Source organism: Macrobrachium nipponense, chromosome 16, assembly GCF_015104395.2.
Source record: "Macrobrachium nipponense isolate FS-2020 chromosome 16, ASM1510439v2, whole genome shotgun sequence".
NCBI lineage: Eukaryota > Metazoa > Arthropoda > Malacostraca > Decapoda > Palaemonidae > Macrobrachium > Macrobrachium nipponense.
The window spans coordinates 26,422,142-26,439,270 of NC_087209.1; the positions used below are offsets into that span (position 1 = coordinate 26,422,142).

Here is a 17,129-nt window from a genome sequence, read left to right on the forward strand (position 1 = left end):
TTGTGATTATTCGCGGTTTGTTTATTTGCCTTTGAATGAGCAAATTTTGTGGATTAAAATTTTTGATTTTGCAGAGCAAAGGAAGATGCATTTTACCTCGTGGATAAATATTTTTTTAAATTTAATTCTGCTTTGTGATATAAATAACTCTGGTGTGTCGGATGAGGGTTACGTGTGATCTGCATGTAGATTATAATTTTTCATCAGCCGTCCAGTTAACATCTACATTAAAAAGAGACAGAAATACAACTCAACTCTCACGAAGTCCTCATACCATCACTTTCCATTTCACTTTTATTATGTAGATGCTACAGTGTCTGTGTCTGCTCCACGCACGTGCAGGTACTCATAGAATCCCATGTGTTGTGGATGTAGTCCTCGTATTAGATTATTTTAGAATTATTTATTTCCACGTGGAATTCGCTCGGTAGTAAAAGGGGGAAAATATTGTATAAGGTCAAATAATCTGTAACAGATGGTCGCCACACATGGATACTCTATTTTTGACGTGCATGTTTTCAATTTATTAAAAATAAAAACTGGTTCAGATGTACTGAATTGCCAAAGTTTGGTCAAGATTTCTGAACATTTACTGGAATCTGTTAATACCGTGTCGATTGTCTTTTCATGTTTTAAGATTCGTATGTAGTCTGTACCTAGTTCATAAGTTCGTGTGTAGTCTCTACCTGGTTCATGAGTTCGTGTGTAGTCTCTACCTAGTTCATGAGTTCTTGTGTAGTCTCTACCTAGTTCATGAGTTCGTATGTAGTCTCTACCTAGTTCATGAGTTATTGTGTAGTCTCTACCTAGTTCATGATTTCGTGTGTAGTCTCTACCTAGTTCATGATTTCGTGTGTAGTCTCTACCTAGTTCATGATTTCATGTGTAGTTTCTACCTAGTTGGTGAGTTCGTGTGTAGTCTCTACCAAGTTCATAAGTTCGTGTGTAGTCTCTACCTAGTTCATGAATTCATGTGTAGTCTCTACCTAGTTCATGAGTTCGTGTGTAGTCTCTACCTAGTTCATAAGTTCATGTGTAGTCTCTACCTAGTTCATGATTTCGATGTATTCATGAGGTGGTCTTTATAGAATTACGTTTGTTAGTTTTCATAACGGTATAAATATGGCTTCTGTTGTCTTTATCATCATCAGTATACTTCTTGTGGAGCAAAATACGAAGTCCAGCTGTTTGAGTATGCAAATATGCAAACTTAAATAATAACCAGCGAACCCTTGAATGTTTGATAACCTGATTCTATTAGATTATGGGAGATGTATATATATATATAATATATATATATATATATATATATATATATATACACACACACACTTCAAACTACTATACACCACCTTGTAAGCTCTCTCTCTCTCTCTCTCTCTCTCTCTCTCTCTCTCTCTGCGAGCTGACATACGAGCAGAAATTCAGCCAGAAATCGCCTTTGAGGCAACACCGCCCCTTGGTTTTGCGTAACCAGTGAAGCTCGGCTCTCCCTGGTAAGGCGTGATTGTCCTCGAGGCCGGAGTGGAGGGCGTGCGGTGAAAACGCTCCTCTCACTTGATTAAATCTCCACAATGCGGTCGTCCTTCAAGTGTGACCTTGTGAGTAACCGCCCAGTCCGGGAGATATATGAATTAATTTTACTTGGAATGTGTGTGGGCGTGTGTGTCTTCGGTGGTCGTGGTCTCTCTCTCTCTCTCTCTCTCTCTCTCTCTCTCTCTCTCTCAAATATTGGTCAAGCCCCGCTCTCTCTCCCTCTATCTCTCTCTCACTCACTCTCTCTCAGATATTGGTCTACTCTCTCTCTCTCTCTTTCTCTCTCTCTCTCTCTCTCTCTCTAGTCCTGTTGGTTGGACGCTGTCCTCACCAGCAAGAGAGCTCGTGTTCAACTCCTGTGTGAGGCAAGACGATTTGGAAACTTCGAAACTTCCGAAACTTTCATATATTTATTTTAAAAGCTTGTTTTTTAATCTCTTGATTCTTTAGTTTTATTAATTAATTAATTAATTAATTTACTTATTTATTTATTTATTTATTTTTGAATGGGCATCAAAAGGAAATGTGAATAAATCGAGGGATATTTTAAAGTCGTGTAAAAGAATATTATTTACGTTAATACGATATTACGTGGTTGTGTTTGATGCATATTAGCATAATAAATACTCTGTTTTTCGATGTAAGTTTTTTTGCATACAGAAATTAACAGCCTTTTACGTTTAATTGTCCGTCAAATCTAAACGATTATCCTGACTAATTAACACCATTATCCGTAATTTAGGTTGAGAAAATAAAAAAAAATCAAAGTAGAAGTAAATCATGATTTTGTCTTCCTACATAGCACAGGTTGAAGAAAAAAGAAATTTAGAACGCACAATTGAATGAAAAGCTTTATTGTGCTTTTTTTATAGATAGGTCGAAAAACAATGGAATATTTTACGAAAATATTAAGAATGATTTCATACCGTGACAAGAAATTTATATCGCGAAAGGATGTATTGTACAACGAAAAATTAAATAGATTATATCCTCCCTTAAACTTTAAATGTTTATCCATCATTAGATCATCATAAGAAGTTTAGTTTGAAGAAGAAAGGAATATTCTATCCAGGGAAAAAATAGAAGCATTTATCCTGCAGTAATATTTAAACGTTTATCTTGCTATTGTCTGGTAAAAGTGGTTAAATGAAAAACGATAAAACGAAGTTTATATTAAAACGTTTTTACTCTATGACATGAATTTTCAGAAATTCAGCCTTATAATAAAATGAAGGTCAGAAGGAAAAAATCAAATCCAAAAAGTTTATTCTGCCGTAAAAGATTGAATCCTTCATCTTGCCATCCTAAGAAATATAGGTTGAAGAAGGAAAAGGGATCAAAGAAATAAATGGGGTGGTAGTGTAACCCGTGTATGTCTGTATGTGCGTATGTGCGTGCGTTTGTGTATTTGGAAGGAGGACACTGTGCCCCCAGCACTGGTCAACTTTATTTTGTTTCGTAAGTTTTAGCTAATGGCCAGTCCTTCCCTCACCCCTCCTCCTCCTCCTCCTCATCCCTCCACTTCCTCCCCAGTCCCCCTTCCTCTCCTTCCCATCCTCTCTCACCCCCTCCCCTTACCTTCTCCCCACCTTCCTTTCCCCTCGAACCTGCTCCTTCCCTCACTTTATACCCTGGGGGCAACCCGGAGAAAACTTCTAGTGGTGTACAAATTACGATTTTTAGCCTTCGTTTCTCTTCTTCTTGTTTTCTTCCTCCTTTTGGCTTTGTTGCATCAGACGAAAACAAATCATTTGGCCGTAACGGTACTCGGGTGTTTTTTTATTTGTTTGTCTGTTTATGTACGCAACAGATAACATAAGTGATAAGCAAAACAGACGTTAATGAATAATTGCAAATTAAGCGTATAGATTTTTTTGTGATGGACACAACAGATTATCATATTATATGAACAAATAACTTCACATATTGTCTTTCAAATCATTCGGCTGAAATGACACTCGAAAGTTTTATCAATTTATTTTTTATTTACGCAACAATATAATCGCTCAGCAAAATAAGCGTTTGATGGTTCGGAGCAGAGGTTCTCGATTTATTTTTTATTTTTTTTTAAGGACACAGGAGATTATCATATAAAAAACCTCAAATGTTCCTGTGGCTATAAGGATACTAAAAAAATTTATTGTTTTTTTTTTATTTACGCAACAGATTTTACAGTGGATGAATAGAAAGAACTAACTGTTCTCGTTCAAGTAATTTAACTGTAACATTTTTTGCAATATTTTATTTGTTTATTTATTTTTTGGGGGGAGATACGTAACGGACTAAAAAAAACTAACTAGTAAGTGAATTCTTGTTTGATCAATTTGATGTAACGATTCTCAAAGTAATTTTTTTATTTTATTTGTGATATACGCAACAGATTGTACACAAGCAAATGAGAAAAATAAGGGTTTATTACTGTATAAGTTCATTTTTAATCTCTGTTTTGCATGTTTTATGGCTGACAGATGTTTGTCTTATTCTCACGTCAAGTACTATGTGACCTGTGTTGAATGAAACCAATGTGACTCGCTGCCGTCAGTGCACCTCATTCGGTGCGATGTAGGCATTACTTAAGGTTTTTGCAGCGTCTCTTCGGCCCCTACCAGCAACTACTTTCATTCCTTTTACTGCACCTCCGTTCATATTCTCTTTCTTCCATCTTACTGTCCACCCTCTCCTGACAATTGTTTCATAGTGTAGCTGGGAGGTTTTCATCCTTTTACTGTCAATTTCCGTTTCAGCGTTAAATGGCCTTAGTTGCCCCAAATCCTGTTTAAATCAAAATCAATACAGTGTTTGTATGTATATGTTCATCTAGCAGTTTTTCAAGCTTGAAAAAGACTGCCATAGTGTTCGTAGAATATTTCGGCAGCTTTTGACCCCAAAGATTTTTCATCAAGGTGGACTTATTAAATGAAAAGGACAGTTCTCACAAGGTAAATCTTGTCTTCGTATGAATGTTGATGTTGATGAATACATTTGCAAAGCCTTGAATATAATCAAAAGGTAGGTAGATTTTAGGAATTGTATTCAGTCAAATGATTTATGAAAATGTAACATTTTTCTAAATGTTATGATGTTTAACCATGTGTGCGTCAGGAAACAATGATAGATTTTTCGGTAAACAGTTAACAAAATGCAGTTATAATATAAAAAAAATCTAGAATAAATGTAATTATTTCTTCTTGAACTGAACACCGGAGCCTAATCAATGTCATGTCAAAATGTTCGACACCACTACACAGACTTGTCAAAGTTTTGAGAACAGTTATCCTAAGCCAAGGACTTGATGATGATGTCCTTCAGTCAGACCTTGCCAAGACTCGCAGTCCTTGAATTCGCACAGAATAGACGTCCCTGTAGCCGTGCATTTCTTAAGGACTTGCCTCGTACTAAAGAAAAAAAAAAAAAAAAAAGCATTTCGATTAGGTGTTGAAGGAATAATACATTTTTGTAATTTACTATGATAAAGATTTGAGATTTGCTTAACATTAACCGATCTATTGCACAGCCACATTTGCAGCCCTTGCAAAAAAAAAAATTAAATTCTGAAGACAGAAAATAATGTGTCGCACATTTTCTTTCATCATTGAATCGCATGCATACCGAATCCTTTCGCCTTTTGCACTAAGAGGTGAGACCCAGACAGATTATTTTCCAGTTAATCGCTCCCTGAAGTTATTAAGACACGCGGAAGTGCTCCCACGTGAGTGGTGTTACTCGTGGATTAACACTGGGAATCCAGAATCTCCTGGATCTCTTAAAGGGAGAAATCTTCACTGCTTTCGTCTCGCCGCTCTCTTTCGGCAAGCTTAGGACAAACGTCGCGATTATGGGGACTAGTCGTGCCTTGGAGTCTTCTTATTCATAATCTGTTCGTTTGATATGTGCAGTATATATATATATATATATATATAATATATCTATATATATATATATATATATATATATATATATATATATATATATAGTATGTATGTATGCTTAAAAAATCACAGTAGATGCCACGTGACTTCATTAATAAGCGAATACCACAGGAAAATGTAGTATTCCTTGTGGTATTCGCTTATATATATAAATATATATATATATATATATATATATATATATATATATATATATATATATATATATATACATACATGCATACATACATACATACATACATACATACATACATACATACATACATACACACGCCACGATACCCTATTGGCTTCTCAAATTCCTCGCATTTTTTTATATACATCCATACTAACATCGTTCTGATAGTCTGGATGCGGGTTCGATTCGGCTACGGTCATCAGCTATACTTAGTTATTATTGCATTGAATTTAAAGCTTTGCAGTGTCAAGCGTATCTAAAAAGTGCGAAGAATTCGAGAGGTTGAGAGGACATTCTGTTTATTGATATATATATATATATATATATATATATATATAATATATATATATATTTATATATGCGTATATGTACACACTTTCATGCAGCTTATTTGATTTCCCCTTATATTGGCTTTGCAACGCTTGTATTTGGTGTGTAGTGGGGCCAACTTGTCATACACAATCTGAATCTATTCTTGCTACACAGAATTTGCGCTGGGACGAAATCTGCAATAGACAATGCGACTTCTATGTAATGAATTTAAAACGGGTACGTTCGCCTGTCCACCCCCTCGTGACTTGATAGAGAGAGCAAGAGAGGAAGAGAGAGTGAGAGGAGAGAGAAGAGAGGAGAGGAGGAATTTCCTCGCATTTACTGGATATATATCTATCTATATATATATAATATATAATATATATCTATATATATATATATATTAGATAATGTGTGTGTGTGTGTGTGTGTGTGTGGTGTGTGTATACATATATATGTGTGTGTGTTTGTGTGGTGTATATGTGTTTATTATTTATCTATTAGTAGGCGCCCATTGTTAGTGTGCTGAGCTTGTAGTATCTGCACGGTTCGTGGTTCGATCCTGGCCTCATTTCCAACTACCATTGTTCCCAAAATAGCTTATAGAACTGAGAGGCTCTTCCCTTCTGCGCCACCCTCCGTAAAAGGAAAAGGCTTGTGAGAAAAATATATCGTATAATGTGTATGAATTTTATATTTTACAAATGCGTTCTGTGTATTTATCTGCTTGAAATCACAGCATTTTGAATCTCGTTTTTTTTTTCTCTCTCTCCCGTTTGATTTATTCTTCGCAAGGAACATTGAATTATCGATCGCATTTTGCGTGGTTACTCTGGGTCGAGTGACGTAGACTAATGGAAACTGACGGGGCCTGTTTTACCCTCAGGTGTTACGTATGTGAGACTAATGTTACACAAATATTGGTCTGCTCTTGGCATGGGGATTGAGAGGGGGTATATAGGGGTCGAAATAAGGGGGGGGGGGAGTTCTACGAGGGTGGAGTTGTTGGAGCAGGCCTTTTGTAAGAGGAAGGGGATGTGGGATAGCCCCAGGAAGGGGGAAGGACATGGGTGGGAGTGCCAGTGGGGGGACGTAGTTGGAAGGAGTGACCTAGGGATGGAGGGAGTGGAAGGGAAGGTCGTAGGCGCGACAGTAGTTATCGGGGCTAAAAGCCGAATGGAGAGAGGGAGGCCAGACTTCCCTTGGTGTAGGGAGGGACGGGGAAGAGGGAGGGATACGATTAGGAAGAGAGAGTGAGAGAAGGGGGATAGATGAATGGAAGGATTAGGAAATGGATGGATGGGTGAAAAATAAGCGGTTCGTTTCAAGGCGCCCCCGGGATGACTCGGAAAGAGCCCGTGGCGATTATGATTTTTTGGAGAGTGAGGAAAGTATAATGGACGATGGTGGATCAGCTCTCCCTCCCCTCAACCTCCTGCACTTTCAATTGCATAGGAGAAGTTTAATCGACGTATGGGAGATGACCCGTGTTGCATGTAGCCTCGGGCGAGGGAACATAGGAATCATTTTACATATTGTGTTGGCTTTTTCTTTTTTCTTTTTTTTTTTCTTTTAAGCCTGATTTTAGCTACTTCTGTTCGAGAAGCGTTTAATATAGTTGTGTTTGGTCGATACTAGAGTTTTCGGTGGCCCGCTTTTGAAACGAATCCTTTAATGAGATCTGGTGATTTTTATGTCACTTTCTTCAAGGCTGGCGCTGGAAGCTGTAATGGTCTGCCATTAGATAGACACTTTCGTAACATTGTGAAAAATGCCGTGCTGTATATAATTCATTCATGTTTTAAACGTCCTTGTCGCCAGTTGTGTTTATTTCCCCGCTCAGGAGAAACCCAGCCTATTAAACTGAGTTAGAGATGAACAGGAAATAATATTTTGAGAAACATCAGGTCAAGTGTTTAATGAAACATTAGCGCTAATGTACAGTGAGGCATCTCGGAAAGATACAGCGACGTATCGCCTGAAATAGTTAGTGATGGTCCGCTCAAGTATTGAATGACAGATTAGTGAAATATTGAGTAAAGCGTCGCACGAACGTTTAGCGAAGCCTATCACCAACGGGCAGTGGAGCTCAGCTCAGCCTATCTCTTAATTAACTATCTGATCCAGGGGAGTTGTTGGCGGGGTGGGGGGGGGGGGTTGGTGACACTTGGACAGGTGCCCCCGCCCTCCTCCCCACTGAAAAATATTGACACAATGATAATATTGAACATCTAGATAAAAATAACATAAATGAGACATATAAAAATTGACAAACAAAATAAATTCATCATAGAAATAATACAATTTTGAGAAAAATAATAATAATAATAATAATAATCTTAATGACAATAATATTTAATGGATTTGGTATTTTGTTTCCAAATAGAACAGACGATTGCTGTCCATTTCTGAATTTCTGTTTATATATATATATATATATATATATCTATATATATATATATATATATATATCTATATATATATATATATATGAAAATCGGTGTACCCCACTAAAGGAATTTTTCTGGATCCGCCAGTGATCGCGCCGACGAATTTTGGCAAATCCGAGGACATCTCCTCATTCTTGTCCGACATACAGCTATTTCTGTCTTGGGCGAGGACGTGAATAACATTCAAATCCAATTAAAGTTCAATTGTGCGTACCTTGTGCCGGAGGCAGTCTGTCTCCAGTACGAATACGTGCAGTTGGCTGAATGAATGCCGTGCGAACACAAGGCGGTGTGAAGTATTTGAAGATGTTTGTTGCAATAGGTCATTCTTACGAGTATAAGCTTGATGAAATGAACTACAACTTTCTTACTTGATAATGGATGAGATAACACCATCATTCGTACTTGACAAAGGATGAGATAACGCTATCCTTCATGCTTGACGTAGAATAACACCATCCTTCGTACTTGACAAAGGATGAGATAACACCACCCTTCTTACTTGACAAAGGATAAGATAATGCTATCCTTCATACTTGACAAAGTTAACACCATCCTTTGCGCTTGACAAAGGATAAGATAATGCTATCCTTCATACTTGACAAAGATAACACCATCCTTCATACTTGACAAAGATAACACAATCTTTCGTGCTTGACAAAGGATAACACCACCCTTCATACTTGACAAAAGATAACACCATCCTTCTTACTTGACAAAGGGTGAGATAACACCATCCTTCATACTTGGCAAAGGATAACACCATCCTTCTTACTTGACAAAAGGTTGGGTAAACACCATCCTTCATACTTGACAAAGGATTACACCATCCTTTGTACTTGACAAAGGATAAGATGACACTATCCTTTTTACTTGGTAAAGGATAAGATAATGCTATCCTTCATACTTGACAAAGGATAACTCCATCATTCGTACTTGACAAAGGATAGCACGATCCTTCTTACTTGACAAAGGATAAGCTGACACTATCCTTCTTACTTGACAAAGGATAAGATAACAGCATCCCTCTTAATTGACAATGGATAGGATAACACCATCTTTCTTACTTGACAAAGGATAACACCGTCCTTTTTACTTGACAAAAGGATAAGACAACACTATCCTCCGTACTTGACAAAGGATAAGATAACACTATCCTTCTTACTTGACAAAGGATTATATGAGTGAGTTACATATCTGTTTATGGTTACGCTATTGTAGCTTTTCGATTTGTGTGTTTTTTTTTTTTTTATAATATTTTGCCATTGTGTTGTCTGGGACCTAGCGTTGTGAGTTAATAATCTTATAGTGTTGTATTAATTCCTGCTCATTTTAACTACTACTACTACTACTAATACTACTACTACTACTACTACTACTACTACTACTACTACTAATAATAATAATAATAATAATAATAATAATAATAATAATAATAATAACAACACAGTCATCTATTTTTGTAACATTCTGTAGAGTAGTCTCCTGTCCCCTGGTGATTTTTAAGAGTAAAATATCCATTGTTATTAAAACGAAGAAACAAGTTCGTGAATAGAGATAAATCAATAGTGTCTTCGTGCATGTGTCAACGGGTCAAGTTTTCCACATGCACTTGTCAGTATTTCACATTAACGCAGAACCGGACGAATCGTAAGATATTACGTCATCGGGTTCGGACCTCGTAAAGATTACATTTTCATGCGTTATATTTTCGAATGACCTTTTGTTTAATGTATATAATTACATTTTAAACAAGTTTTTTTTTTATAGAAAACTTAAGTATATCTACTTAGGTAATATCTGAGTAATAGCATTGATGCTTCAATAATGGAACTAATTACATCTAATGGAGTAATTTCCAAGGAATTTGTTCAATGTATTTAATTACATTTTTAGAAAACTTAAGTATATCTACTTATGTAATATATGAGGAATAGCATTGATGCTTCAATAGTGGAACTAATTACATCTAATGGAGTAATTTCCAAGGAATTTGTTCAAAGTATTTAATTACATTTTAAAGACAGACAAGTTTTTTTTTTTTTTTTTTTTTAGAAAACTTAGGTATATCTACTTATGTAATATCTGAGGAATAGCATTGATGCTTCAATAATGGAGCTAATTACATCTAATGGAGTAATTTCCAAGGAATTTGTTCAATGTATTTAATTACATTTTAAAGACAGACAAGTTTTTTTTTTTAGAAAACTTAAGTATATCTACTTATGTAATATCTGAGGAATAGCATTGGTGCTTCAATAATGGAACTAATTACATCTAATAGAGTAATTTCCAAGGAATTTGTTCAATGTATTTAATTACATTTTAAAGACAGACAAGTTTTTTCTTTTTAGAAAACGTAAGTATATCTACTTATGTAATATCTGAGGAATAGCATTGATGCTTCAATAATGGAACTAAATACATCTGATGGAGTAATTTCCAAGGAATTTGTTCAATGTATTTAATTACATTTTAAAGACAGACAAGTTTTTTTTTTAGAAAACTTAAGTATATCTACTTATGTAATATCTGAGGAATACCATTGATGCTTCAATAGTGGAACTAATTACATCTAATGGAGTAATTTCCGAGGAAAGGCAAGACCTCCTATTCGAGAGAAGCAAACTGCAACCCTTGATCGTTAGCCTTATATTATCGAGATAATGTCAAGAGGGACATCCACACACACAGACAGACTGTCAAACAAACAGGCGAAGGGAGCGATAAGATGTTTGCCAGTAATGAATCCGTCGGTCCCCTCTCGCCCCCTGTTCCATATCTGTCTGGCAGGCCTTGCAAATCGTGCCTAAGTTGCAACTATCGAGGACCCTAGCAGCACGCAAATCCATAACCTACTTGGCAGTAGTGCTGTGGGCTTAACGCTTTCTTTCTCTCTTCTTCTTCTTCTTCTTCTCGTGAGGCGTAATTATGCATCGCTCCGATTATTTTCATTAGCGGAGATAGTAGGGTTAGTATTGGCGTTTGTTGTTTAAGTAGGTTTGTCCAACCGCTATATACGACGCCGTAGCATTGTGATGAGGAGAATGGATAGCCGTAACTCCTTTTTCGTTCGCATTTATTACCCCATGTGGTGTGTCCACATCCTCTCTCTCTCTCTCTCTCTCTCTCTCTCTCTCTCCGCCACGGCACATCTTTTCGTTCATCGCGGGAAGGCGCGCGCACGAAGTCGCCTTCGTTCTAAACGGCCGGGGGGGCCGTATCATTTTGGGAAACGCGGTTGCAGCGCATTGGGAAAACGGATAGGCAAAGTATTTAAAGTTTATTGCATCAATAGTAATTGTGAGATAGGGTTTTAAATCCCCCAACACCAATTAGAAATGTTTTACATGCATTCCGAGACTGTTTCCCTCGCCTGATGTAATTTGCAAAGGCCCACTCCGAATACAAATTGGGGAAGGAGACGACGGCTGCTCGCCCGGGCGATTTTCAAGAAGGTGCGCCAACGAGGTCCAAGATGAGTCTCCTTCTGCGCAGATTGATGCTATTGCGAGAATTTTCAATAACGCACCCGGCACGGTATGGCTTTCCGGTGCAATTTTGTTCATTATCTCTTTTCTGGAGGTTGTGAGCGCCGTAGCTTGCTAATTCTTGGGCTTTTATTGTGTCAAATTATATTATGTAATGAAAAACATGCACGACTCCCCTTGCATATATAATATATTACTTAATTATATAATGATATATATTTATATTTATATATATTATAATATATAATATATATTGTAATATGCTCATGAATAATATAAAATCAAATCATGAGAAAATACAGGCTGAAGATGTTCATATGAAAAGACCATGCCGTTCCAGTATCTCATTCACCCCGTTTTCTATACAAGACCCACCTATCTCAAAATGCTTGTGATCTCCTTATTTCTGTTTCCATAATTATTTTTTTGACTGCCTTTTGTTTCGTATCTCAATAATTTTCAGTTGGTGCTGTGGAGGTTTTAAAGCTAATGGATTTTTATCCTGGATTCGGTAGGTCAAGGATGAAACAGAAGATATGAGTATTATATAAATATCTATATATATATTATAATATATATATATATATATATATATATAATATATATATATATCTCCATATTATTATATATATTATATATATATATATATATATATATATATATATTGTGTATATACACAAGTGCAAAAGCAGTCAGGAATTGTGTCCTTATTTGCCTATTTGCTGAGATAGGAGTATTAAAAACATTTAACTTTTACTCCAAACCCGGACATCATTTTATTTTTCTAATTAGAAACTTCTTCATTATAAGTCATGTCTAAAGTGTTCCGGAAATATGAAGACAAAGATCTTTACTTAATTAAAAGTCATCGAGGGAAAATCGGTTATTAATTTTTTTAATTGGTTTTCCAGAATCCCGTAATGATTTGTTCCTTTACAAGTATCAAACAGCTAAGTCGTAGCGAGGTTGAATTTGCTAAATATGCTCTCTATCTCTCTCTCCCTTAGAGAAAGCGAGATTTGCTCTTTAGAATATTATGAGTGTATTTCTTAATACGTTGTGCTAAAGTGTCATTCCCATTTAAATTGTATGAGCTATGAAGTACACGTTGAATGTTCCTACTCGTTTGCACTACCATATAAGGAAGTCTTTGTCAATAGGGAACTATCCTAACGTTATCATTATCATTTATATATCTGTCTGTCTGTCCGTCCAACTGTCTATCTATCTTTATATATACATATATATTCTGTAGAAATTTTTTTAATTTTTTGTGCCTTCTTGTTCTAGTTTTTGTCTTTTCGAAGAGGTGTCGTAACTAACATCCATGCTATTGTTTTCATCTAGGTATCCCTTGGTTTTACCGCAGGTTTTTTTTTTTTTTTCGGTGTTAAGATATGCAGACGGTTCTATCTTATCGTATGTGTCCAACCCCTCGAACAGTTGATTTTGGTCATGTTGTTCGCGATAGTTCAAAAGTAACTACAATATATCCATTAAAAAAATGTGAGGATTTTGTTACGCAGAGGCAGATATCTGCCAAGAGTGAAATTAATCTCTTTCCAGCTATGCTGAGATCCAGATAGCAAGGCTTTGAAGGGACGCTAGTTAATGAGAGTTTGAAATTAAAAAAAGGGGGGCGGGGCCGGTGTAGGGATTCAGTAAGTGAGACTGCCACAGTATCCTTGTTTGTTCTACTCTTTCCTTACAGAAAGAGTCGTTCGACTGGCCTTGTCAAGTATTCGAATATTTCTTAAAGAACCTCCCTCTTAAAACGCTCTCTGTCTGCCTCCTTTTACCTTGTGGCGCCAAATAACTCATTATTCCATTATTCATTCATTCTCCTTTAACACTCTTCCCCAGGAACCTCTCAGCACTTTTCGTTAATGGCCCACTTTCCCTCCCAAGTCTCATGATATCTGCCAGATATGAGGGCTCTATCGACAAAGTTTCGCTATTTATTCATCTTTCTTTGGCCGCGTTCTAAGGTAGCTGTGCCTCATAACATTTAAGGTTCCTGGCAATTCACGCATGGACTGGAAGCCTTTTGGAAGTTTGCACGTACGTATGGAAGTCCAGCTTAGGTCCCTGCTGGTCACTGTGCTGGAATGGTGAAGCGTTTATGATAGGATTTCAGGCGTTCTCATTGTATCTACACTCTGGACTCTCGATCGGCAAAAGCAATGTTTTGTTTTTTCAGTTGGTAGCATTTCCATTATTTTATATACCTTTAATTGATATATCTGTATATCTTCAGTTGATAACTGTTCTCTCTTGTTGAAGTGCCAGTTGATAAGATTTTTATTTGTAGATGAAACTCCAATTGATAACATTTACTAACTGGATCTCGTATTGAGAACTATTTTCTTTTTCTTGCAGAATCGTCAATTGTTAAACTTTTTTTTTTATTGTTGGGTCTTAATTTTTTAAACATGTTTCTTTCTTGCCGGATCTGCTGTACATAACTCTCCATCTTTTCCTGGATCTGCATTTGAGAACCTTATTTTTTTTTCTTGCCAGATCGCCTAAAAATGTTGCTTTCCCTTTGTGTTCCCAATAACGTGTACTTATTTCCGTGCTGGGTATCCAATAGGAAACCCTTTTTCTTGCATCCTCTCCATTTGATTAACCTCGTTTTTCCTGTTGGATCTCCAATAGATAACGCTTTCTCTTTTTTTCTACTTTCGTATTTGCTATCTTTCTTTGGATATATAATGCCCATTTTTCTATGCTCCTCATCACTAACGAAAAGTCCACTTTGCCGTTTTTTTACGCTTAGTTACTTTGTTGAAATACCTTTTTGACAATTCCGGAACATCTTAAAGGGAAATTGCGTGCTTTGAGGTCATTCCACTCAGACTGAGGTACTGAATAGTATTATGGCAGTTAATGTAATATGACCCACTATTTCAGTGAGATATTCATTGATGTAATAATCTCAATATTTATACTATTTCCATCAGACTTTGATGGTCAATAATTGCAGTATTGTGTAAGTGTATTATTGTGCGTATGCCAATTCTCATCAAAGAAAATTATTTCGAATGAAAAATACACAGCATTCATCACTTGTCGACTTGTGTGATTATTATCACACAGACTTGTAAGGAATTATCATTATCTCCATCAGCTGAATTGATCACTCAATTCAGCTGATTGTGTAATGGCCTGAAGATTCTTTGGTTCATATATATATATATATATATAGATATATATATATATATATATATATATATAATACTATATATATATATATATATAATCATATAATCATATATATATATACCATATATATATATATATATATATATATATATATACATACATATATACATATATATATATGTGTGTGTGTGTGTATTCTAATCTATATATATATATATATATTATATATCTATATATGTATATATATTTATGAGAATATATACTATTTATAAAACTGAAAGGAAATACCCCCCCCAACCATCGACGAAAATAATGAAAAATGTTTATCGACATCCAAAAAGCAACCTATTCATAATATAGATTTCGATTTTTACTTATTTTCCTCGTCATTAGCTAATGGTGATTCTAGATGTTAAAAATGTATATGTTTGTGGTGAAGCAAAGTAAGATCTTTCATTTTTCATATGTTTTCATTCAGTAGTGTGGCTTTGCTATTCCTTGGTGGAACGCTATACTAAGCACTCTCTCTCTCTCTCTCTCTCTCTCTCTCTCTCTCTCATCTCTCCTCTCTCTCTCTCTCTCTATATATATATATATATATATATATATATATACATATATATATACTATATATGTATGGTATATATATATATATATATATATATATATATAGATATATATATATATATATATCTATATATATATATATACATATAGATATATATATATATATATATATATATATATATATATATATATATATATATATATATCTATATACTATATATATATATATACTATATATATATATATATATATATATATATATATATATATACAGTATGTATGTGTGTGAAAGTGTACTCATGTGTGGGTCCACAACTTTGCGCACAAATAAATTCTGGCACCTTCCTCGTGACTCGTATCCTTTTTTCTCTCTCCTTTGCACGTATATTGTGTATTGCAGCGTTCATACGACCCGCCGGATCCTCTTGGAACGCGTCTCTCTCCCGTATTACATGACGGAGGCGTCCGCTGATATGACCCTCGTCTCGGCTGTATTACATTTGTACATCTGTTTCGTGTCGTATCCCCTACGACATTAAATTCTTCACTGTCGTTTCTATTCGGAGCGTGTCGCCGCTACTACCTTCTCTTTGGCCTCCCTGCTCACGCCGCGGCTCGAATGCGGTTCTCGTTCTTCTTTCTTCCTCTTCTTCGTGGCCTCCTTCGCCTTATTCGTCTGATGCTTCGCCCCCTCCCCCCGCCCCCCCTTCAACCCAAAGCATTTATTCCTAGGAAGGCGCGAGGGTGGGTGGGTGTCCTATTCCCCAACCTTCTCTGACAAACTCGTCTTATGACGTCTCCTTCGCTCAAGTACTTACGAAATGCGATTCTTCTCAACCGCACGAAATAAATGTTGACGAATGGTCCTTTCGCCCTCACTCTCCTCTCTCTCTCTCTCTCTCTCTCTCTCTCGTCTCTCCCTCCTCAACACCCCCCCCCAAACTCACCCACCCCCACCCTCCCCCTCTTTCCAAGGCTCGCTGGAAATTCTTTTGGCCTATTTGTGACTGCCCTGAAGTGCTTTCGCCGACACCAGCGCCACTGCGGCTTACTTCGCATTGGTGCTTTTCTCTCTCTCTGCTTGTTCCCTTTTCTCTCTCTTTTTTTTTTTCTTTATCAGTTCCCAGCCTCTCATTTTCCTCTCCTCCTCCTCATCCTCTTCCTCCTCCTCCTCCTCCGCCATGCCATCCCCTCACGCCTCTTCCTTTCCATGCTTGATTTAGAATTCATGGCTTCACATCTATTTTGTGGATAGTCCAGCTAGGTGTTGAGTAGAAGGCCCCCGCCGACTGATGGTATATATATCTCTCGACCACCCTAACTGCATAGCTGACCCCAACATTTCGGCTGTGCATTTTAGGAGGGGGTTTTGGGGGGGTGGGAGGTAGGGGTGTGGGGAGGCTCGAAGTGTTGAGAATAGTACTGAAGGAGTGGGGTTTGGATCGGGGGGGGGTTTTGTTTTTGGGGGTTTAACTCCGGAGGAAGGAAAGGGAGAGTCGGA

General features: G+C 36.6%; 1 protein-coding gene across 1 annotated transcript in view; it reads right to left on the minus strand.

Moving 5' to 3' along the window:
- Positions 1 to 16,811, minus strand: part of LOC135195291 (glycine, glutamate and proline-rich protein-like) — a 33,954-nt gene extending 17,143 nt beyond the window's left edge. Inside the window, exons 1-2 of the mRNA XM_064221549.1 lie at positions 16,757 to 16,811; positions 3,029 to 3,167 (exon numbers count right to left, since the gene is read on the minus strand). Coding sequence (XP_064077619.1) covers positions 3,029 to 3,167; positions 16,757 to 16,811 — 194 coding nt within the window. The remainder of the gene's footprint in view (positions 1 to 3,028; positions 3,168 to 16,756) is intronic.
- Between the last annotated feature and the right edge of the window lie 318 nt (positions 16,812 to 17,129).